The sequence below is a fragment of the Dromaius novaehollandiae genome, chromosome 2 (genome assembly GCF_036370855.1).
Source record: "Dromaius novaehollandiae isolate bDroNov1 chromosome 2, bDroNov1.hap1, whole genome shotgun sequence".
NCBI classification, from domain to species: domain Eukaryota; kingdom Metazoa; phylum Chordata; class Aves; order Casuariiformes; family Dromaiidae; genus Dromaius; species Dromaius novaehollandiae.
The window spans coordinates 145,175,750-145,201,311 of NC_088099.1; the positions used below are offsets into that span (position 1 = coordinate 145,175,750).

The following is a 25,562-nucleotide window of genomic DNA, read 5'->3' on the forward strand; positions in this document are numbered from 1 at the left end:
TTAGAAAGTGAAATGGAAAACAACTATAAAAATAAGATTTGAATATAATGAATGACAAAAAGAAAAATTCACAGTATTTACTATAAATGAAGATATTAGGAATTGGAAACACCGACATACTGAGATAAAGGACAAGGGAAATGCATGGCCAACAAAATCAAGGATAGCACAAGTGAGTTATTTAAAGGTATTACGAACAAAAATATTCTAACAATATATGGTTAATTAGTAAATAGGGACAGCAGAATTGACAATCTTAATGCAGAAAAGGTAAAAATACTTAGTATATTCAGATCTGAATTTGTGAAATACACTACTGATATTACTGAAATGAAGAGTTACATCAGCTGAGAAGTAGGTCATGTAAGACCTACTGAAGACACACATTTTTAAATCAGCAATTCCAGGTAACTTGAAGCCAAGAGCTGTAAAAAAGTTGGCTGAAAAGCTCTTGGGATGCTTAGTGTAACTCTTCAGAAACTCCTAGAACTCTGAGGAAACTCCAAAACACTGAGGAGTTTCCACCCCCAGTACATATAAGCACGCACATGCACACACGCGCACACACACACACACACACACAAACAGAAAAAACTACTGTTGTGCCAGTGTTTGAAAAAGGACATCTAGTTCATTGTGAGCCTGTCAGTTTGACACTGATCTGCATTAAAATAATGGAATAAATAACGTGCAACTTGATTTAGAGAAAATCAAAGAAAGAAAATTAGTATCAATCAACTTGGCATTGTGGAAAAAGACATCGTGAAAAACTAAATCAGTATCATCTTTTTTAGTTGATTATAAGACTGATTCAAAAAAGCCCATACCATTCATATAATGGAGACCTCAGTAAGGCATCAGTCTTGTTATTTATTTTGATGAAGAAAACAGGCTACGGTAAATGGATTAACACTGGCTAGAGAGGTCTTCTTAAGAATAAATTGTAAATGGGGAACTGTCACACGGCTTTGTTTCTAAGAATTTGCCCCGCTCCTCTACTACTTCACATTTTTATGAACAACACAGAAGAAAATATAAAGTAGTCACTGACAAAGATTGTAAGTTACTCCAATTTTCAGAGAATGGCAAATAAAAATAGAGTAGTCACTGATATAAGGAGACAGGAATCTTTTTGCAAGCTGGGTACCGGCAAACCATACATATTTTAAAATAGCCAGAAGTAAGTTTACACATCTAGAAACAAAGAATGAAGGCTGTACTTACAGGATCTGGGACACCTGTGTGACCGTGAGTTCTAAACAGCTTATGGGTGACGGTAGATAACTGACTGAACATGGGCTGTAGTAGAATCTTATGGTCACACAGACCATATCTTTGTTCATACAAAAAGTGTAGATTCAAGTAGAGAATTAGATGGGTTATAATTCCTCTACCCTGGACCCTGCTGAGCCTCCTATTAGAAGACTTTGTACAGATGTGGCACCCCCAAAGGGAGACTGATAACTGGCAGAGGTTTCAGGAGAGCAGGAAAAGAGTAATGAAAGGACTGGAAAACATATGAAGAGCCCAAAGGAATTTCATCTCCTCGTTGTTTACTGAAGAACAGGTTAAGAGCTAAGTCATGGTCTACATGAGTAAACGCAGAACTATACAGGGCAATTATAACTACAACCCATCAAAGCAAAAAGCAGCAACATTCAATGCTCAAGATTAAAGCTAGACAGACTCAGTCTAGAAGTGAAGTTCACATTTTAAAAACTACACTCTAAACTTAAAATTGGCTCGTTTTCTAAAATATATCTTTAGTTCAAGCAATAATTAATTCATAGAAAACTTGTGATCTGTAGAGGACAATATTCTGTTCTGAGCACCATGAAGCTGTGAATTACCTCCTAATAAAAGGGAAAAGAAATTTCTTCTTTCTTAGCTTATGCAGATAAACTACTTACTTCGGCATGTTTTCCCATCTCGCCTCAGTACAAATCCATCATGGCACTGGCAAGTGTATGAATCATCATTATTAACACAAAGATGTTCACAGCCATGATTGACTGATTTGCAGATGTCCTTATCTAGGAATAATTTAGATGATATTTACTACAGTTTGACTAATGAGATCATTTCCAAAAATGTAAAGATTAAGAGTGTTAAGTTCCTAGCAAAATAATTTCTCCTTGTTTTTGTCTGAGGAAATAACAAACCAGAAGACCTACCTCTAACAGAATATGTTTCTTCAGTAGATCTCTGATGGCAAAATATGCAGAAACATTAAATAACTTACTTTTACATGTTTTCTTATCTTCCCTCAGTGTGAAACCCTCATAGCACTGGCAAATGTATGAATTATCAGTATTCACACAAACATGCTGACAGCCATGATCAACAGAATTGCAAACATCTTTATCTGGAAAAAATTAAGGGTGCCAGTAGTTAAAACATGCCTATGAAAACAGATTATACAGGAAAACTTCTACTAAAGATCAGGATACGTACTTCTACATGTTTTTCTATCTTCTCTTAGTGCAAATCCCTCATAACACTGACAGATGTATGACTCATCAGTATTAACACAAACATGTTCACAGCCATGGTCAATAGAACTGCAGACATCTTTACCTGAGAACAGTTGAGAGTGTTTGGTTAAAGCACACCTACAAATGCACATATTATACAGGGAGAAATAATTATTTTTATTAGGTCAACTGATATCATTAGAAAAAATGGACTAAAATTTAGGCAGCAAGCACTTCTAGCACTTGGTACCTGAACACTTGCGTTTTTTTGTCTCTGGTCATACCAGGTTTTCCATTAAAATAAACTATTTCTGTTCACAGTGTCTCTCACAAGATTCCAGAAGGTATAATAACACTACTCCTGTATTAGGATAGTAAACTATGAAAGTGCAGTTGGTTAAACACTTCCACAAATGTACCTACTGTAGGTAACAGTTCATTGGTAATTATCAGAGTACGTACTTCTGCATGTTTTCCCATCTTCTCTCAATAGGAAACCCTCATGACACTTGCAAACATACGAGTCATCTTTATTAACACAGATATGCTCACAGCCATGGCTGACTGATTTGCAGATGTCCCGGCCTGTGAATGATTTAGACATATATATTCATATATAGGTTTTGAATGAAAACATATTCATAAATGTAGATTTCATAAGGATGTTTTTGCAGTGAGAAGCGAAACCCCCTTTTTTTCCCTTGCCTGATGCACATAGAAACATGTTCAATGGAGACCACTCACTTCTGCATGTCTTCCCATCCTCTCTCAGTGTGAATCCCTCATGACACTTGCAGACGTAGGAATTGTTAGCGCTAACACAAAGATGTTCACAGCCATGGTTGACTGATTTGCAGATACTTTTACCTGAGAATAATTTAACAGATAAAATTTGTGTTAGTTAAGGGCAGAATGTGCAAAGTCTTACAGTTCCCACTTACTGAATGTTCTTGCCCATGCTGTTATACTGGACTCATCCTGCAAATCTTTTGTAGCAACCTCTGTCAGCTTTTATTGTAGCAAAAAGATATATCTTTATCCTTCTACTAATTAACAGTGTTGTTACTAAGGAAAAGTGTAGTGTTCAGATTCCAGAATTTACAGAATTTCATGTGTCCCTAACATGCAGATTAGTGACCCACAGGGATTTACAAAGGCAGCTAAACCCCACCTCTACATTTCAAGCAAACTTTCTGATGAGAAACAGTTCTTTCCATAATTGTCTTTTTATCTTCAGGAATAAACCTGCTCAGACCTGAAACAGTAATGCTTTTCCCCCCGGAGTTAAGTTTTGTAAGTGTTTATCATTTTCCTGTAAATTACAGTTGTCCAATACAAGAATGTAAATCTGAGTTAAATTGTTTTGGATCCACAACAGTCCAATTTCAGAGCTACTATTTATATGGCACAGACATTTAGGGAGTGATTCGGGTGCCTTAAACTATGCATCCAGTGTCACTTTAGAAGCCCTAGAGTATCCAAGGCATTGACATACTCCTGGCAAATGTGACACCAAAGGGGAAACTGTGAGCTTCTGGAACCCCAGAGCATTTAAAATGACATTGGACGGCAATGTTTAGGCAATCAAATCCTGCTCTTATAGATTTCTTCTATGTGTGCACAAAAAATATAACATTGACTTGCTGAGTAATAACTTACGTTTACATGTTTTCCCATCATTGCGAAGCCTGTATCCTTCAAAACACTGACAAGTATAAGATCTGTCACCATTTATACACAAATGTTCGCAGCCGTGATCACTCAGAGCACAATAGTCAACTCCTGCAGGAGCAATTGGATTTATTAAAAAAATTAAGAATGAATGAATCAGGTTTTTTTAACTCTAACTTTTGCATGTCATATATGCAAGTTAATATAAATACATTAAATTGCTTAAGCAATAAATCAGTTCCTTAACTGATAATATACATATACCTTCAATAAAATGGGAGAGGGCCTTGTGGTATGCTTTGTGTCGGTTGCTGTAAGCAGAGTTGAGAAAACTTACTTTCCCATGTTAACAGAGCTCAGTGGAATTCGCATGTCTCTGGACTTACAAACTGAATTAAAACTCTGTTTAGCAATGATTGTATATAATAGACAGTGACAAAGCCAGAAAAGCTACCTTGTCAACATTTTTCTTTAAATAAAGTCTCTAAATGATCTGATACGAACGTGGCAGTTCCCTGAACTCACTTGTGTGCCTGACCTAGCTGCTGTGGTAGCAAGCAGAAAACTCTCAGGGACCTCAGTTGGTTTTGGCTTAGACTTTGCAAGCTTTTGCAGAAAATTGAAAATGACAAATGTGGTCACATATGGCCCATTTTTAATCTCAAATTTCCTACTGATTTATTCTCTTTAATACAAAGATGTAGACTGCTGGTATTCTGCAAGCAGCACTCACTACTCTCTACTGGCTGCACACAGAGTGCCATTCATTTTTATATAATTAGTTGTTAAAGCAAAAATCAAGTTACACTCAGGTGTTCCCACAGCTGTCTTAAGATACTTGTGCCTGTTTGTATGACACCAGAATCGTGATCCCCTAGATATTTTCCCATTAGGAATGGTATGTGTTAAGTGTTAATCTCTTTCATTCAACTGCTCATTCAGGACATCCGAAAGTGCCAAGACTCTTTTCATGATGGTCTAAAAAGGTTGTCTATAAGGTTTTAGCAACTCATCTGGATCTCAGGAACAGAACAAATCCTGGTCCTCCTAAAGGGAGGAGAAGGGTACATTGGCAAGAAGGGGAACAGTTCACTGGGGATCAGTTTCATTGCAGAGAGGCATTCCAGAAGCCACAGCAGTTTTAATGCTGCATATGGATCTCCAACCAGTGCCTGGAGGAAAATCAGTCAGAGTGAAAAAACAGCTCTTTTTTACTGCAAAGGAAATGGGTCTTTCCATTTGCAAGTTGATAAAACTCTCAAAAAATTGTTTGGTTGTTTCTGGATTTCCAGTGGTTTGCTTGGATAAATGTTCAGATAAATTGTTTCAAACAGACCCAATCTGTGTTACACATACAATACAGGAGCTCTGCTTTTGTAGATTACTCTCCACCCCTTTTCAGAGAGCTGCTGTGACAGAAGCAAAGTCTGTCAAGATATTGGTTGAGGCTAAAAGGGATAGGACAAAGGCAAAGGCAAAGGCAAAGACAAAAACAAACTGCCTTCACTAATTGCCTCACTCTTCCTTACATCGTTTTTGTGTCTAAGCAGTTGCAGTTTGACTCCTGTTGAAACTGTGTTGCTGAAATGCAAGAAAGGCAGCAAACTCTGGAGCTGCTGCAACACTCAACAAACTTGAGAAACAATATAGCCTCCAAAACCTGTAGCAAAAGTGGCCCAAACCCTCTAATCCGGAGGGATAGGTCCAAGAAAAGTCAAGAGGCAAAATACATTCACATTCCTCTTCTCCTGGCCCTTTCTCTATGTATTTTTCCTGGAAAGGGGGCCATTTGGCTCTTTGCAAACCTGCAGTGATTCTTAATGACCATTTTACGAAGGATAGAGAGGTGCCAGGACAACCTTTATTCACGTATTAAGGACTCCAGTGCAAAATGTAAAGCTGGCATGGTACTCACACTCTTCCTCCTTTCCCAGACAACATGAAGTAGCTTGGGGGACACTGCTGTCAGATGACCTGTCTGGCAGACACATCTGCCACACAACTGGAAAACTGTCCTCAACACCTGAGGATGAACAGTCTTTCAAACCTTTTCTGAAAATGCTAGGATTTACAGTCACCTCAACATTTTTTTAAGTCCATCCCAATACTTTTTTCTCCATGTGTCTGCTCTCAAATCATTATTAAGGTATTTCTGAAATGCAGTATTTAAGAATAAACTGAAGGTGTGTCCTTGCATGAAAACAGAACTCCTTCCCAGGTGAGCTGAGATCAAAGAGGCTCTCACAAGACTTACGTGTGCAGGTTTTTAGGTCCTCATTGATGATGAATCCTTCAGAGCACTGACAGACATAGGAGTCACCAGTATTTAGGCACAGCTGCTCACAGCCGTGATTGCTCTCAGCACAGTGGTCCACTCCTATTGATTTGTATTAATAAGTGAAGGTTAGAGGCTTAGCTACACACACTACGACATTGCAGTTAGTACATGGAGCCTTCACAGAGCAAGGGAGAAAGATCAGTACAGCTTCGTATTTATGTAGTATGCCCACCTATTTGAATAACGTGAGTTAACTAACAACAGCTCAGTGAAATTAATACAGCAATCCCACTTAACAAACCTGATGAAGTGCAGGTTTTCCCTTGCCCAAAGCCATGAAGGAAAACTAAGGCAAAGCGGAGCAAAGGGAGAATCCTGAAGCCCTGCTTCGTCTCCCGCCCGGATCATGCCTTCTCTCTCTCAAAAGCAAGGCTGTCTTTTGCTCACCATAACATTTTCTCAGAGTGAAAGTAGCAATATTAATAACTTTTGTTATTAATAATTTTGTAAGTTACTAAGTTTCAGATTATTTCATAAACAGTGAATTCTTTTCTAACAGGATGAAAATTCACCAATTTAAAACTTTATCCTGTTTAACATGGTCTATCAGCTAAAGCCTAGCGGGGGACAGATACAGGTTATGAGTATGGGAGTGTCTTAACATGTGCCTTTTCTTCGATTTTGTGACGAAAATGGTTCCTATTCCAAGTTAGATAAAATGGAATTTTTTTTAATGTTTGTATGCAGCAGTTTGTGTGAAAGAGAGAGAGAGAGAAAGAGTGCGAGAGAGGTGAATTTGGGTTTAAAATCTGTGTTGTGTTTCACACAAGGGACAGCAAAGCAGGGCAAGATACGTGCACTTGTGAATGTACTGTGCAATCTGCTGACTCTGTAAGTATAGAAAAAGCACATTTTAGGAAAAAAGCTTTATACTGAACTTCCTTGTAACATTTTATTGCTGACTTTTTAATGGCTATTTTTAGTTATATAGGCCCAAATCACTTTAGCGTAACTCGACTGAAGTTAACGGAGTTCCCTCAAACACAAACAAAGTCTCACATGTCCCTATTTTCAAATTATTTACAGATGCAAGCAGACATGTCTGTAGCTATGTGTTTACATCAAAAAAAAGCTTTCTACACTTAATAATAAAATATCTTAGCTTTAAATAGTATTGTTTATTATTTTATTTAACTAGGTAATGAATTTGCAGGAATTCGTCCAGATACATAATTAGAGATAATGTTGGCTTGAACTAGTGAAGCCAAGATTGAAGTTCTTACTAGTTAAAGCAAGTTCCAGCTGGAACAGTCTCCTTTTTCCATGAGTTTCATCATGAAGAGACTTGTGTAACTTCTCAGAGCACAAGAAGAATGTGGAATAAAAGGGAAAATAATAAAAACCCCAGTATCCTCTCTGAAAAATTGCATCTGCAGTCTGGCACCATCTTTTACAATACAAACACCTATACTAATGTGAATTTAACATTTAAATACTTTGGGTTCTCACACAGCATCTTTTAACACACTCTTTCAAGGAGTGGAATAGTCAGAAAGCTGCTAATTGCCAGGCTTCAGAAACTAATATAACTATAAATTTGATTTAATGATTTAATACATATATATGTAAAAATTATTGTAAAACGGAAGGGAAGGGAAAGGGGTAGGGGAAGGGGTAGAGGAAGAGAAAAGGGTAGAGAAGAGAAAGGGGATACAGTTTCAAAAGTAACTAGTGTTGTGGGATATATTTATTTTTAAAAAATTTTTAAATATTCAACATCTAATAGTTAGAAATTGCTGAGTTCTTGCTCCCTAAAAAAACCAGACCAAATAATTGTGTAACTAACATATACAAAACATATCCACATTTCCTTAAATATTTCTTTATCACCAATAGTTTATTTAAAAAATAATTACCCTTGACCTATCTACTTTCTTAATTTTGGTAGCTGAGTGCTCCTTTGTCATAAGTACATAAAGGAAAAAGGCTATTAATATTTTAGATTGTGTGTTAAGAATGCAAAATGGTTCTCAGGGAAAAAGTGTCCTCTGAAAACTGGGTGACTACAAGTGGGCAATATTGTTGGGTTTTTCTGGCGGAACACTGATCTCTCCCTCAGTAACACTTATCAACAGAGGGCATTTTATCAGACAGTCAGGGACAGTGTAAACGTATGGAAGGAAGAAGTCCGTACAAATCAGCATTAGTATTAGGTGTGCTGCAATTTAAATAGCATGCAGCAATGATACAGATGTTTTAACAGTAAGCACTGCCTTTATGTTAGGCATCTTGCCTGAATATATGTTTCCAGTTACTTGAATTATAGAAGATGATGCATTAGTTCTCTACTGGATGAGGGATCTTACTCCAGCATTACTTCATTAGCTCTGGCTCTTAGTAGACTTTACAGTACCAGAGATTTACATAGCTCAGGGAGATCTCAAAAGGGGTCTGGGAGCATTCTCTCCTTTTCTCACCTCACCCTGCTGCAGTAACTAGTTGCTGCAGCTTATGAGGAACACTCAGTTCTGCATGTTTTGCCATCATGTCTTAGGGCGTCTCCAGGATGACATTTGCATACAAATGATTTGTCAGTGTTAACACATTCATGTTCACTGGTCATGTTGACTTAAAGCACAGAAGCTTACTTCTGTAGAGAGAAAAGCATTGAAGAGTTCAAGCTAACAGGAGGGCTTCCAAAAAAAAAAAAAAAAAAAAGGCTTAGAAAAGCCCATGTTTCTTAAATGGTACTGGATTCTCTGCTTTGGACACCAGTTAAAGCTATGGATAGCAGCTGATCTGATGGCTGATTGCTACTGCTTGGCTAGGCAAGACTTTTGACTCCCATACTCCCTGCTCCTGTAGTCATCAAAACTAATCATCAAAACTAATCAATCATCAAAACTAATGCATCACAGGCAAGGAGGAATGCCTGGTGCTTGTTGACAATGATCCTGATTATAAAGAGGGCCTATATGCAAATGTTCTGATTTATTTTACAAGCTTATCTAACGTTAGCATTCTTATAAAAAGTTTTGGAATTGGCCCTTGACTCTGCAAATGTCACCAGATTTACAGCCTGATCCAAAGCCTCTGGAAGTTCAGGAAAAGTATCCCAAATGAGAGTTGCAATTTGCCTTTAATTCACACTTACAGTCTTGGCAATAAATATTCTAGACAATACTAGGTATTTTGGTCTTATGCTCACCAAGCACGTCCATTCTATAAAATCCTGAATGTGTTAAAATACCATATAGATAATAAAGAACATGGTTGCAGGGATTGTTGTGAAAAACAGCACTGTGTAGACAAAAGTTCTTCATGAGAAAGCATCTTTAAGACTGAAAGAGAACACAGTTCCAGAAACAGATAAATCTTATGAGGGTCTAAAAATATAATCATGTTGCTCTAGGTAAGCTTCCTATTCATAACATATCAGTGATATAATCCCCCCACTCAGTTCTACTGAGTCATCGGGTCAAGCTTGCTCTTTTGACTGAATATGTGCTCCTTCAGCATTAAGAAAATCACTGAAAAATCTGCTGTGACTCTAGGCTCTCACTCAAGAAGAGCCATAACATAAAAGTCTTTCTGGAGTATGTAGTATAGTCCTTGGCTAGACTAGCTCAGCCAAGCAGGGTGAAATTTTAAAAAACAGCTGTTTGTGTCACTACAAAACAAGGCAGAATGTCTCAAATAAGTAATGAACTTCTTGGTTTTGAGCTACTGCATTCCTACATCACTCCTCAGGTTCCCATAAATCTCTTAAGAAAAAGTCTAATATACAATCTAGTCCATGAAACAGCAAACTGTGTATTCATTTTTCCAGCATGACTGGCTTGGGTTAAAATTGAAGTTCATAAAGAGAGATTTTTTTCAACCTTATTAAAAGAGAAAACTTTCATCTTTCCAGAAAGGAAACCATTCACAGCAGGTTTAACAAATAAAAGCAGACAAACTTAATCATGTCCAAAGAATTACTCACTTCTGCATGTTCTCTTATCTGCATTAAGTGTAAACCCATCTTGGCATCGACAAAAATAGGAATCATCTGTATTAACACATTCCTGTTCACAGCCATGGTCCTGCAGAGAACAATAGTCTGGTCCTAAATGGGGAAAAAAATGCATTGATGAGGAGTATACAAAAAAAAATTAGGTAAAAACCAGATATCTCATTTACTTTTGCGCACTATTTACCTTTCTAGGCACCATTCTGACTTTTCACCATATTGTTTCAAACCATGAAGATATAATGTTCCTTTTTTACAAATATCTACCACACTTAAATATACTTTGATGTGCTACGCACATTACTTGAATGAATTCTTGGAGAATACATGTATAACATGCAGTACCAAAATTAGCATCATAAATATTCCTTGACATTATGCAGCTAAATCCTATAAGTTGTCTCATTTGTTTCCTAACAAATTACCTGTTTATTTTATTCTGAGCAAGTTAAATATGATCTGTCATAAATGCACAAGCATGCTTTTGAGCTGCATTCACTAGATCAAACCAGGACTTCATCAGGAGTGTCAATGTTTTAACAACTCTGAGTGTTTGCTATATAGTTCTCCCATTTAAAATGTTCATGAGAAGAAAGATGCAAATTCTAGCAACAGCTACTGCTTGCATATAAAGTGCCTTAGAAAAGAAAAATAACTGTGCTGTAATCATGGAGATCAGTACCCCATAGGGTCTAACACTATTAATGAAGTCAAAAAACCTGACATTTACTTAGATACAGTGTCTGGCCATCACTTAGTTTTACAACAGTAGAGTTAACTAACTTTTACTAGTAAAAGAATGGTCTCCAACACTGATCCTCCAACACTGCTAAAAATAGATAAACAAGTCAGAAATCGAGTAAGTTATGTTTTTAAAGACATCTAGGAACTTTTGAATACCTTACCAAAGAACCATAACTGACATTCGGAGACTACTTTTTAATTCCAGAGGTAAGTTGCTTCCTGAGGCAGACAGTTCTTTTTTATATGCATGGTGGCTTAAAGCAACTAGCCTTTATGTACAATGAAAGCCCTTGACAATAATAAAATAACTATATTTTCAGGACAAATAAAGTGGAGTGTGACTTTATAAGAAAACTTGAGAATATTATTTTATCCCATATGAACTCCACTGTATATACTGTCTTTTCCAAAGAACACTTTCTTTCCCAAAGCTCTTTATGATGGCATATACACATACACATATACACAACAAAGAGATACCTTAGTTGGTTCCTAAAAACTAAATTGAAAATAAGGTTTGCTTGAAGAGACAGAAGCCGTAACGCCATGTGTGTGCACCACAGGAATATAGCTTTATGCATACTGGACCGAAATTAGTATATCTACACAGTGCTGTGTTGCATCTACCTGCTCAAATCCTTGCTAATTCAAGGATATCCAACGTACAGGACAAACTTTTCCTGGGTAAGTGATCAACAAGATGACCACAAGAGGTGAAAAATATATATTATTATCTCTGTTGGAACCTTGAGGCTGTTATGTTGGGAACACTACAAGCATATTTCACAGGGCTTCATTAACACAGTCCAAATAAAGGATGCTAACAGAAGGCCCCCTACCAGCTACAACTTATGTGAACCTACCCACAACTCAGACAGGGGCCTTTCCAACTCCTTATCCTTCTAAAGAACAACAACTGGGACTCACCTTCCCTAATACAAGCAGCAGGCACCATCTGTCCTCTTGAAGGAAGCAGCAGCAGTGGCAAGAGTCCCCTTAATAGTTAATTTAGCAGCCAGGAGTTAACTCTACCTGCTTGACTGATAATCTGAATTTGCTGCTCTCTTCTCTTTCTGCCACACAAAGAGTACTCTGCTGGTGTTTGGCGGGGCTCCTCTCATGAGCTGTGCTCCCTGCATTTCACTCAGAGAAGGCTGGAGTGATGCCCAGTGAAAACATTTGTAAGACAGACATGCATGACTATACTGATAACATCTACATTTTCAAGCTTTTCTTGCAGCCATGAGGATTACAGCTTACTTTCTATCTTGAAAGGAAAGCCAGGATGCTGAGATAATCACAAGAGCCTGGGAGCTGGAGCCCGAGGCCTAAGCCTCCTTGCTGATGCAGTGATCTGGTCTGGCATGAGTGTGAGTCTTGGCTACTTGGCAGTTGTCCCTGAGATGCAATAAGTAAGCCAAATTTGTAGAGATTTATGTTAAAGGTTTTACATTTACAAACATTTTAAATCCAGCTATTTGAAGCTTCTTCCTTCATGTTGTTTACACTGACTGAAAGCCAGCGTGATTTATAACATATGGGAACTTGGACACACTTCTGTTCTGAAGAGCTCTCATGTCTTAACTTTTGCAGTATTAAAAGCTACTCAGTTCCTTTCTTCACATTTTACTTTATTAGCAAGGCTCAGAAGACATCAAGTGTGAGGAAGTTAAGTGCCTTAAAAAGTTTTATTTATGCTTAGATTCAGAAGATGCATCTTGAATGAGAATGATTTTGCACAGTATTTGCTTGTCCTTCCCTGACTAGTGCTTTTAAATCAATCCCTATGGCTATGCCTAGCCACTTTGTTTTTCTCAAATTGCAACCTGATGGTATTTTTCCCTTAATTTTAACCTAATTTAAAACATTCATAGCAAAACAGAATGCAGTTAACATTGCCACTGTGGTCAGAGACACGCAGAGCTGTAAGAAGCCTTGTCCACAGCCTCTGCCCCTTTGCTTGGGAGCTGCATTTAAGCTAAGGCCCTTGCCCTTGGTTCTTGCTTGAGCTATGGGATAGATATGCCTGTGCCCAGCCTTGCACTTTGCTGATCCTGGCTTGCAGAATGGCTGACTTGACTTCCTGGCTTGACCTTGGACCACTCTCGTCCCTACAGACTTCTCTGGTAATCACTAGACTGTTGGCTGAGCCTGGCTACTGTCACAGGATCTGTTTTGCTTCTCTTCTTTGGGTACTGTGGGACTGCATGCTTTGTCAGAGACATTACTGACCCTATCTGCCTTGTTGTCACCCTTGGCTCCCTTAGCTCCAAATGTGCCCAAATTTTGTGTTATATGTTAAGGAGCTTCTCAGCTCCACAGAGGTCCAATATGAAACTGGATATGTGCCTGTTGAGAGTCTCTGGGTCAAGATCAGAGTGGGAAACAACATTGGGAACATGGTGGGGGGGGGACAGTCTGTTACAGACCATCTGACCAAAAGGATGTACTGCATAAGGCTTTCTACCAACAACTAACAGAAAAATCTCCACCTCACAGGCTTTTGTACACATTGGGAATTTCAAGTGTCCAAATACCTGCTGGAAGAGCAAGACAACAGACATTGTGCAGGCAATTCAGGAGGTTCCTAGACTGCCTTGGTGACAATTTCCTAACACAAACTCTAGAGGGACAATGCCTGACCTGCTGCTTGCAAGCAGGGAAGAACTGGTGGTGATGTGGCCACAGATGGCAGCCCGGGCTGCTGTGACCGTGAAATGACTGAGTTCAAAATGTAGGCTGAGAGGGGAAAGAGCAGAGGTAAGACTTGGTATTTTACAAGCTCAGATTTCAGCTTATTCAGGGAACTGCAAGGAAGAATCCCCTGTTAAAGAGCCAAGAAGAAAAAGGGTGCTCAGGAGAGCTAGATGTTTTTTAAAGAAAACTTACTAAGAGCTCAGAAACAAATGATACTGTTGTGCTGGGAAATCTGCTTAGTTAATCGCAAAAAGGGAGACTAGCAGAGGTAGAAACAAGGACTAAGAAAAAAGAGGAGTATTAAAGTATTGCTTAGGGACTTAGGAACAAAATCAGAAAGACAAAATCCCAGCTGGTGCTATGATTAGTGTGGTAGTCTAAGGGTAGTAAGAAAGGAGTCTACAAGTATGCTAGTAGCAAAAGGAAATTCTGAGAAAATGTGGATCTGCTGTTGGAAGGCAGAACAACCTAGTGACGGACAATACAGAAAAGGCTGAAGTAGTCAATGCCTTTTTTATTCCTGGTTCTCACAGGCAAAGTCTGCTCCGAGATTTCCATGTGTACCAGCAGAATTCGGGAAGGAGAGGAGCAAGCAACACAGGTTAGAGAGTACTTAGAGATGTATGGGTCTGACTGGTGCTTAACTGGGAATGCTGAAAGAGCTAGCTGATGTGATTGTGAGGCCATCATCTATCATCTATGCATACTCATCAGGGCTGAGAGAAGTCCCTGATAACTAAAAAAGGCTGACATTACACTCATCTTTAAAAAAGGCAAGAAAAGACACTCAGGAAACTATGGGTCACTCAGCCTCGTCTCAGTGCTGGGATCATGGAGCGCATTCTCTTGGAATCCATTTTCAAATACAGGAAGAGCAAGAAGATAATCAGGAACAGTCAGCACAGATTTAGCAAGGACAATTCACGCTTGACCAACCTGATCACCTTCAAAGATGAAATGCTTAGCTCTCTGGACCAGGGGGGAAGAGTGGATGTAGTATAGTTTGACATTAATAAAGCTCTTGACACTGTCTCCCACAGCATTCTCACTGGGAAGCTGACAAAGTATGTGCTGGAAGAATGGACTGTTAGGTAGCATGAAAATTTGCTGGACCAGCAGCCTCAAAGGATAGCAATAAATGGCTTGATGTCTGGCTGGTTGCTGCTAAAGAGCAGAGCACCGCAGGGATAGTACTGGGGCTCATATTGCTGAACACCTTCATCAGTGACATAGATGATGACACAAAGTGCACCCTCAGCAAATTTGTGGATGATGCTAAATTAGGGACAGTGAAAGCAAATATCACAACTGCAATACAGAGGGGCTTTGATAAACTTGAGGACTGGACCAACAGGAATCTTACGAAGTTCAGCAACAAGAATCACAAAGTTTTGCACCTGGGGCAGAAACACCCCTGATTTGTACAGACTGGGAAGCAACTGGCTGTCAGGGTGCAGTGAGGGCTGGAGGCTCCCTAAAGGATGGGGAGCCAGGAGCCAAAGAGGATCCCTGTGGCAGTAGGGCAGGCCCTCGCCACCAGGGCCTGTTTCACTGCCCTGTGAGGGCAGCTGGGGGCAGCTGGGGCAGCTCCAGCCCCAGGCATTGGGTGCCTCCGCGGGGCCGAGGCCAGCCTGAGGCCAGGCTGGGGAGTTGCTTGTGGGTCAGGGTCAGTGTGGGCAGGGCCCGTGGCCAGGCAGTGGCAAGGCCATGGTGAGACTGGAGACCAGCACCACTACAGCATCTTGAGGCAGGGACTGACAGCCCTGGGCTGGGGTGAAATGGAGTCCTGGGCCTCTGCAGGGGTGGGGAGGCCCTGGGGAGGAAGGCAGGGACAGTGAAGGCCTGGTGGTGCTCTCCAGGCCCTGACACTATCGCTAAGCAGCAGTTCTGCAGGAAAGGACTTTGAGGTTTATAATAGGTGTGAGGTTGAATACGACCCAAAAGTATGCTTTCCCTACAAATTATGCAAACCTCATACTGGGCTGCACAGCAAGCAGATTGAGAGAAGTTACTATCCCCCTCTAATCAGAAGTGGTGAGGTTGCACTTGATATACTCTGTCCAGCATCCCCCCACCCTGAGTTCAAGAGAAGAAACTGAGGAGGGTCCAGCAGGGACTTACTGAGACTGTCATGGGCACAGAGCACATGACTAGAGAGGGCACCTTGAGGGATCTGGGCGTATTTAGTCTGGTGAGGAAAGTATCTAATAGCAGCCTACAATTAGTGGTTGTCTGCATTTACACAGATGATGGAGCTAAACCCTTCTTGGTAGTGCCAGACAATACAACAAGTGGTAATCGTCACGACCTGTGGCTTGGGTGATTCAGGCTGGACATTAGGCAAAAGTTTTTCACTAGGAGGGTAGTGCAGCAGTGGAATTGGCTTCCCAGAGAGGTTCTGAAATCTCCATCTGTGGAGTTTTTCAAGATTCAGCGAGACAAAACCACAGCTAACCTGGTTTATGGTTTGTGACAGTGCCACTTTGAAGGGGAGGCTGAAGTAGATGACCTCCAGAGGTCCCTTCCAACCAACACTTTTAAGTGTTTATTCTTCTGATAAAAGAGCAGCAGCACATGGTCAGACTGAAAGTCTATATAGCTCAATAGCCTGTCTCCAGCAATACATACCTAAGGCAGGTAAGGGCAGGACAAACCTGAAATATTACTTTCCCAGAACACTCTCTGCTTCCAGCAGTCCGTGGCTCAACAATTTAAACAGGTTAAAGTGATTCATAGGATCAGACCATAAGCTAAAACCAATTCAAGATATATAAAATGTTTATATAGTTTTAAGGTCTTTGATCAGTTCAAACTGGGGGAGAAACCACTACTTAAAATCCACTTTCTTAAACTGAGGGAATCAATAAGAATTTTTGCTTGGCTATCGGAAAGCACGTACACTACACTAAGATTATTCCAGACTACAAAAATGTGGAAATATATGTGGAAGTATCAGAGAATTTAGCTAGCCTTTAGCTGAAAAACACTGACAAATGGACTAGTGCATATAAACTACAAGCAACATGAACTGGTATCAGCTGCACTCTGGCCCATGGTGAAAAGGAAGATTCATCTCCTCTAACTTTAGCCATCCAAAAATTAGGTGTCTAGCGTGGCAAGTCATAGCCATACTTTTTGCATAGTCAGGAAAATGTAGGCTCTTCCAGAAATATGTGTCTGAGAGAGGTACAAGCAATCACCTTCTAGAAGTTCATGTCTCTTTTCCTTGATCATCCAGCCTGGATGAGATGCTTTCTTTCTACATGGTTAAAATTAAGTGAAACATACCAACCACAATACATTCTACAGTCAATAGTAACATAGACTCTCATCATAAAGATTCAAGTACCCTCAAGACTGTAAAACCCACAGATATGTAGTGCTGTATTGATGCATTTTTTGAGAAATAATGTTTGTTCACACCATTAAACAATATAGGCAGAATTCACCACTAGCATCAGCAGTTCCACTCCTCTACAGCACATAAATTTTACGTACTTACAGACACAAAAAACTTTTTTTTTTTTTAATCAAGGTTCGTATTTATAAAGAAAGGCAATTAGGAGTGTACATTCAGATTTCCCCTTCACATTTCCTGAAAGTGAGTTATGCTATTCAACATGGCAGAGTTTTTAGCTTGGTCTCCCAAGGAAGGGAAAACTTGGCAAGAGTGTTTTCTGGTCGGTCAGTTCCCCTCCACCTCCAACTCTGCTAACTTTTGAACTTGTTAGCCCAGTATCAATCAAAATTGACAAAGGACAAATGGCAAAGCTATAACCTGGTGGAAACATGGAAGCTTGGTAGAGGCTACTGATGTCCCCAGAGCTTTGGCAAAAGGTATCAAAGAAGGCACAACGCAACTCCATACTGAGGAAAATTCATAGGAAAAATAGGCTTCAATGGTTCTTCTGATGGTGGAACTACTTGCCCAGTTTAATTTTAACTTGTCTTACAAACCAAGTTGAGGAGAAATTGCTTTGTACAGACTGATTTTTTTTTTGCTTGTTAACCTAGCTAGGGAGATGATATTCTAAATGTAAAAGCTGGATCATCAAAAGACTGCAAGATAAAGCTTTTGGCTTTTACTATCTGAAAAGGATCCTGGCCTCACGTTATGAGCTTCCTGTCCATAGAAGGGACCTCTGTCCTTCCGAAAAAAAAATCCCAAACAAACCCTCAAACAACATTCATTGGTTTTATGACCTTTGGCTTTAAGGCCACTCTAACCACTTTTTATATTTGACATATTTCTCAGTGTTCTCAGGAACACAGGGAGAATTACTGCTGAGAACTGGAAAGCAGGAGAACAAACTTTTCAGATTTAAACCTTAGCATAACTTACTTCTGCAAGTTCTTTTGTCTGGATTTAAAATGAACCCTGGATGGCATCTACAGTAGTAGGAGTCCTCAGTATTAACACATTCATGTTGGCAACCTTGGTTATCCACAGCACAGTAGTCTACAACTGAAGAAAAAACCAAGAGTAATAGGTACAATTAGAAAACAAAATTAGAACTATTATCATATAGAGAGATCATGGTACTAGCTACAAATAGTAGCTATAAAAGAAAGAAAAACTGACATAATTTCTGCCCTGAAGAGCCTTTCTGTAACGAGCAGTGCACTTTGAATATCAATTTGTACATCAGGTGACTGATTTTGATGGAGTCCCCGGCTATTTCTCCTACCATATCAGCAACACTCCAGTTGTCAGGCTGCTTCCAGTTTTTGTAAGACCTTCTCAACATGTTTTCTCAGATCTGGAAACCATGCCTCAGTCAGTAGCTCTGTCCAGATGTACACACTGTGGACCAGGGTGCAGCAAAGTCTGCCTAATTTAATTCTATTTTCTGTCTCTCCAATCCCAGTCCCGGAATCAGTGGAGGCTTGTTGCACCTGATTGCTCTACATTTCCTCAATATCCTCCCAACTGTGCTAGGCATCAAGAGCTGCTCCAGTAGCCAGTAGCCTGAATATGTAGAAGACCTATGGCAATACCTTCTACACTGAGGACTGTCACAGTACATTCAGTCCCTCTGCCTTGCTCCAGAATGATTCCATACGAAGTAGCTGCAGCTATGGAGCTTGACAGCAGTCTAACACTGATATTTTGCTTCTATAATGCCTTTGTATGAGAGAAATAAAACATCATAGTTAGTCCAGTCACTTATTACATAAACCTACATTTGCAAGATAGATTGCCAAAGAGTAAAAAATGTAATACTTTAGAGTTCATTCAGACAAGGAAAGTCAAAATAGAAGTGCTAAGGGAGTGAAACAAATTTTTTTATTATTATTTCCCCGCAGCTTAAGCTGTTTCTTCACACAGGAAGTCTTAGAAATTTAAAAGACGAATATCAATAGTTTGTTTTTAATAAAATCAGTTCTTTCTTCAATAGCCCTGCCTGCACGAATAAAGGCAGATATACTCTGGTGTGCTAAGTCAAGGCCATCCAGTCAAGAAAGCAGATAATTCATTTAGTTACTGTGAACGAGTTTCTTTCAATCCATCAGAATATTGGGGTTGAATCAAGTCAAATTAGACTGCTCACTGGGTACCACATGAGACCATTTTCTTGGCAAGTGCCTTCCAAGTTTCCAGACTGAACAGCTTCATATAAAAACATTTCAAGTATATACAATTCAAGCATACAATATATCATACATATTATATATAATATGTCATACAATTAGTCAGCTTTCCTCTTAAATTAATTCTAACCACATGCACATTTTCAAGTGATTTAAAAGGCACTTTAGCAAATAGGTAAGACAAAGAACGTATGATCACTCCTACCTCAGACCCTAACTGGGAAACAGCCTGCATGAATCTCTCCATAAAGTCACCTCCTTCTCTGCATTTAAATATGCATTTCTACCACAATAACTGCAGCTGAACAACTAATGACAATAAAGTTGAAAAATAACTAAACAGGTTTTAGAATTTTTTTTTGGTCAACGTCTGAGCAGCTGAACACTTTCAGATCACAGTCTTTTCCAGGGAGGCACTGTGCCTTCTCACGTCTATGCATCTGCTAATGTACTGTGGACACAAATGCGGGAATAAGTAATCAATAAAGAATAATAATTTTTTACAGTCTTGCTTTGCTCCATGTATATTGATTCTGGGGGGCTCTTACTCACAGTAGTAGGTCTCCTGGCCTCCAACAATAATGAGTGTATCAATATAAACAAAACCTTTTTACTGACATAGTAAAAAGTGAGAACATTCTCTTGACTGTTGTTTTTGGAGATAAGTATCATTTATTTTTTTCAATAATTTATATATACAAATTGCAAGGCTTAGCCTTGCAGACTTGCACTAACAATCCACCTACAAATTCTTTTCATTGTTACAGCTTCCATTTTCATCTTGGTGGCTTAGAAGGGAAACTTGTCAATGCATTTCAGTCAGCAAGTAAATAAGTTGTCCATGGAATTAAATCTTTCCGGAAAGGCTGAGAAGAATTATAAATCTATACTTCTTATATTGAAGCACTGCAATTCTTTACCTGGTATACAGAAAATACACAGTTTGTTTAAGACCAAAGCAGGATAATATTTTCCTCATTTTTGTTAACAGTTTTATTATTTTCATATTTCTGTACTGAGTTGTGAGATATACAATAAAATGCTAACACTTAGATATCTCACTGTTTTTAACGTTAGTCTATGCTTATTTCAATAAAAAATGTTTCTAAATGATGAATTAGTGATATTTTTAGCAAGCAAGCAATGAATTCAGTTGTCATCTCCCCATGTTTGTTCTACCCTGTTTTTCTTGTTTGGAATTAGTTGCTAAGTGATGAGAGACATATTTTATTTCTAGTTTCCAATTCTGCACTTGGGGTGCTTATGTCTCCCTCTCTGATCCATGGTCAGCATGGATTGCCTTTCTCTTGTATTCTCATTTTACTCCTTTAACGTTTATATAGCTTTTTCAGGCTTAGAAGAATGAAGTAACCTAAACGTGAGGGGGAGGAGAAATCCTCGGGAGAGAAGGGGGCAGAATGAGGAAAGGCATAAGGAGAATGAAAGAAAGAAGGCGGGGGAGGAGCAGAGGGGACTCGTGGAAGACTCTGGAAGTAGCACCAGAACCTAGAAACCAGCCGAAGATGTAGCAGTGCCAGGAGTGCAGACAGATGCCAGCAGCCCAACCAGTGCCGGGAGAAGGGATCCCAAAGCCAGCAGCTCTGCAGCTGAGATGGAGAGAGCCTAGTACCAGCGCCAGGAAAGAGAGGACAGTGTGTCCAGCAGCACCAGGAAGGTGGGGAGAGGGGACCAGGACAGGGAGTTCAACGTGCCCAGCAAGACCAACAGCATATAGTGGAGAAATAGTGGCACCACAAGACTTTAACTGACAGAGTTTTGTTCATGTGAAGGAGGGCAGTTAGCATGAAAAGCTGATTTAAAAGGTTCAGTGACAGTGCTCCGCCTATTTAGTTTGCAATTTTTTCATGAACTTTTGTATGGCAAACACTCAGACTTATTCCAAGTGGTCAATTGGAATAGATACATGGTGAGCTGCTGGTTGTGAGACTTTATTTAATTATTGCCATTCAGGTAAAGGGTTGACAGGTGTGTCACTTAGGCAGTTAGCATTGCCTTTGAGCCTTTACTGGAGAACACAGCCTCTCTGAAAAGAGGAAGAGAACCTAACAAACCTGCCTCTGAAATGGATGTTTGCACTTCCTCATCTCCTTTTGCTGGTGTTGAAATCTTAGATGTCTTAAATCTCTCAGAAAGGAACCTTTGTCTCTTTGAGAGACCTGCAAAATACGTATGTCCTACTGAAATTCTCTCTTCATTCTCTGGATGAAGAGGACAGAGTAACCTTAAAGAAGTCAACCGCTTTTTGCAAAATTACTGTTGTACTCTGATGTCTCTGGTATATGTATGTATCAAGAAGATCTTTCCTTTGATCCTGCTCATTTGATAATAAATCATTCACAGAAATGAATGTTTCACCAGCTTAAAAGTAATGAAAAGCAAAAGTAATTACTACTGGTTCATTACTGTACATAGTCTCATTTAAAGATTTTCCAGTGGTTCATTATTTATTGGTTATGACATTTGCAGAAGCTGGACAATTTCATTGTAGCATATTCCTTGAACAGTCTCAAGTTGTTCAAACTGAAAAAGTCAAATTCTTCAGACTGACAGCTAGTAGGATTTGCAGACAAATTAGCATCAAAACTGAAAATTAGCCAGACAATCTTTTCCTGTTCAGGAAATGTGGAGAGGCTGAATTCTACACATGTAAAACATAATTAACATACATTGAACCATTCTTGTACATCATTTTGAAATGAAGAAGTTAAATGGTCAAATAAATGGTGCAAATACAATTGAAAAGTAAAAGTGCTAATATGCTTTAAAACTGCAACTAACAGTGCCAGTTATTGCAGGGAAATGAAAGCATGAGTTCATGCTTTTTGCTAAACTAGGTAGAAATGAATAATAATCAAGTGGAGAGGAAAGGCAGCTGGGAAATGCAAGATATCATAGTGAACCTATGCATGAGCTGGGTTTTGAAAATAACTGAGAACAGCTGAGAATATGAAAGCTCTGAATGGCAACAACAGAGCTTATGACAAGCTTATATGTCTCACCGATGTCTATGAACATCAGTGAGAAGGTAGAGCAGAATAGGGAAAAATGTAAGTAATTAAAAATATGTAAAAATTAAAGATGTACCACACCTCCAAATAATACTCTGCTGACTTTGCAGAGAAATGGTTAATAGGCAAAAAAAAGTGCCATTGAAAGAAATTTAGTAATTGACATAGAAGTATTTTTAAGTTTTTAATAAGAAAAATGGACTTTGATTTATTACAAAGGTTTAGATTTGACATACAAATCGAATCTACCAAAGAATTTCACCAACATTTATTTTTATTGCTACTGAAAGAGAAGGTCATACAGCCAGTAATCAATGATGACTTGTGCTATATACTACTGCCAATGTAAAAGAAAGTATAGCACCTGTCCTGGCAAGTTACAATGTAATTTAAGGTGAGATGCTTCCAGAGCATGTGTAAAATTACACAGGAAATGGGGAAGGTTTGATGAGATTTTGGGGATGAGATGAAGGTTTGAAGAGATGAATGGTGATAAGAGAGGATTATATAATCTAGTTATTGTGACCACCAGATGACCTTAAGAAATGGAAAACAATTGTCCAACAAAATCCATAATCTCTCAACAGATGGCATTGATGGAACTAGTATCGGAATACCACATCAAATTCTAGTATGCATATTTAAATGTATCTTGAAAATACACTGTGAAGTACAGAAAATATATTTGGTTGTAAAGGACTGTTTAACTTAATAGAGAGAAAATAGTAAGAACCGCTGATGGCAATAAGTATGACTATTTCAAATCCAAATATATGGTAGAAAACAATTACGGATGAAAAAAGCCTGCCAACAGAAGGTGTGGATTTTCTGTCTCATAATATAGTCACACCAAGAGCAGAGAAATATATGATTTATCTGAACACCGGTAAAGGTCACTGGGATTAGTTGATGTTATTGCATGAACGTCTATGGAGTGTTAGATGCAGAAATTTGGGATAGAACATCTAATAGGCCTTCTCACCTTAAAAGCTTTGAAATAGCCATTATTAGCTGCATTTTCAAAACAATTCAACATCAGAAAACAGGTTCTTAAAATGGCACATTAGTCCCAGGACAAACATCAGCTACTAAGTATCAAAGCTACACATCACGAAGCATGGAGATGAACATCCTCTGAAGAGTATGTACATGATCCTCATCTGCATTTCGGTGACAGCGAAACCCAAGTACTTTCAATGTTACAAAAGCCTCAAAAAATTGTCCCAGTGATGCTGAGGCTAAATTTTGCTGAGGAGTGTAAACACTCCTATACTGAGGTCATGAGGCTACAAGTAAGGGAAACATTTCTGAAGAGTAAGTACTGAGTGAATATTCTTCAAAAATACATATGTTTTACTAAGTCTAAAAAAGCCTTACAAACTCATTTGAGTGCCCCACGTCAAGCTACACACAGAAAGTTCAGTTCCACAAACTGTCATCCATTCTTCATCTCAGAATAGGACTATTCTGCAAGGAATAACTCTGCGACGGTCATAAGAGACAGATTATATTATGTTAAAGTTCTTCAAAACGTCAAGAAAGAGTAGGCTGTGGGAAGCTGCTTTTCCTCGTATTAAGAAAAGCGTTGTGGTGGCCGTGTGGTAGGACTTGGGGCCTAGGATTCACTTCCATGGGATTTGAGCATATGTTTGAAATTAAGCATGTATTTAAGTGCCTACAAAGAATACATAGCAAATAAGGACATTTTTTTCAAGGACTTATTAGGTTTTTCTGTGATTGGTACCAGAAGACAATGTTTTCCTGAAACATAGCATGTGATAAAAGAATCCATGAGAAGGGTAATAGCCTGATGGACCAAATTATTCTAAAAAATATTTACTGTGTATAAATGGGAAAAAAAGTAAAGAGTGAGATACTTTTATGTCAATAGAGAGGGAAATATGTTTTGTGTTCAAAAATTATTATACTTTATTTCCACACCTTCTCTTTTGAGCAGTAATTCTTAGAGCTCATGTTCTTTGTTGCCCATAGTGCAAATTAAAGGCAAAAAAGGATGGATTCTTCATGGGGACTACCCTTTCCTTAAAGCCATCTGACTGAACAGAGATTGAAAGTTCTCTTGGTATGACCATAAAACTAAGTGAGACATGGCAAGTACATGTCCACTTTCAAGTTTTCCATACCTAACTTCTGTCTGAAGAGGCACTACCTAGTTTGTCTGCTTTTGTTTGCTTTTTAATGGTCACACATATCACGCCAGTACATTGCTGGCCACCTACGTGGATCTAGAATAAAACACCAGCTACTTTGTTTCAAAATAGCAATTTTACTTTCTGAGTGAAATTATTTGGCACATTTTTTTTCCCCAGACACAATGCCTTATAAGAAAAAGCCTAGGAACATGCCAATATATATCCTTCCTCATCTACCACTCATGTGGGAGAGGAGAGCTTCCCATAATTGTCTACAGCAAAACTGAACATTAATTTATATTGAATTTCTCTTTGTTTTGTGTCAAGAGATAAATGTGAATTGCTATGCTCATACTCACCGATACAATTCTTTCCATCTGCAGCAAGCTCATACCCTTCATAACACTGACAGACATAAGATCCAGGTGTGTTCACACAAATCTGCTCACAGGCGTGTTTCTCCACAGCACAAAGATCCTGAGCTACAAAACATAATTGCATGAATATGAATTTTTTTGACCTTCTATGGATTGAAAATAAATTTCAGGAAGCCATGAAGAGCTCTTTAGAGATGAGCTCATTTTAACATAGAGTGTATTGGCATTCTGTCAAAGGGTGCAACTTCTATGCCAGGAAGAAAGACTTAGGAGCTCATTCCTTTAGCTAATGGCAATGACTATTACTGGGGCCCAGTAGAGTTGCTTGACTGTATCTTTCTCTAAAAAACTTTGAAGGGCATTCTTCAGGTTTTTTTTAAATAAATATTTAATTTTTGTAGTCTTTTTTTTTTTAATTTTGTGTTAAAATGAGGATAGAAAAGGGAAGACAAGGAACCCAGGGGACCAAAAGTCTTGGGGATCTTTAATTTGGCTTTCTTTACAATAGACTAAAGCTACCTGAGAACCCCAAGTT

General features: G+C 38.8%; 1 protein-coding gene across 5 annotated transcripts in view; it reads right to left on the reverse strand.

Moving 5' to 3' along the window:
* Window positions 1-25,562, reverse strand: part of MATN2 (matrilin 2) — a 76,764-nt gene that overhangs the window by 17,598 nt on the left and 33,604 nt on the right. For all 5 annotated transcript variants that reach the window (XM_064507691.1, XM_064507690.1, XM_064507687.1 and 2 more), the window contains exons 5-14: window positions 25,010-25,132; window positions 18,219-18,341; window positions 10,409-10,531; window positions 6,400-6,522; window positions 4,134-4,256; window positions 3,219-3,341; window positions 2,937-3,059; window positions 2,455-2,577; window positions 2,243-2,365; window positions 1,911-2,033 (exon numbers count right to left, since the gene is read on the reverse strand). In XM_064507691.1, the coding sequence (XP_064363761.1) occupies window positions 1,911-2,033; window positions 2,243-2,365; window positions 2,455-2,577; window positions 2,937-3,059; window positions 3,219-3,341; window positions 4,134-4,256; window positions 6,400-6,522; window positions 10,409-10,531; window positions 18,219-18,341; window positions 25,010-25,132 (1,230 nt within the window). The remainder of the gene's footprint in view (window positions 1-1,910; window positions 2,034-2,242; window positions 2,366-2,454; window positions 2,578-2,936; window positions 3,060-3,218; window positions 3,342-4,133; window positions 4,257-6,399; window positions 6,523-10,408; window positions 10,532-18,218; window positions 18,342-25,009; window positions 25,133-25,562) is intronic.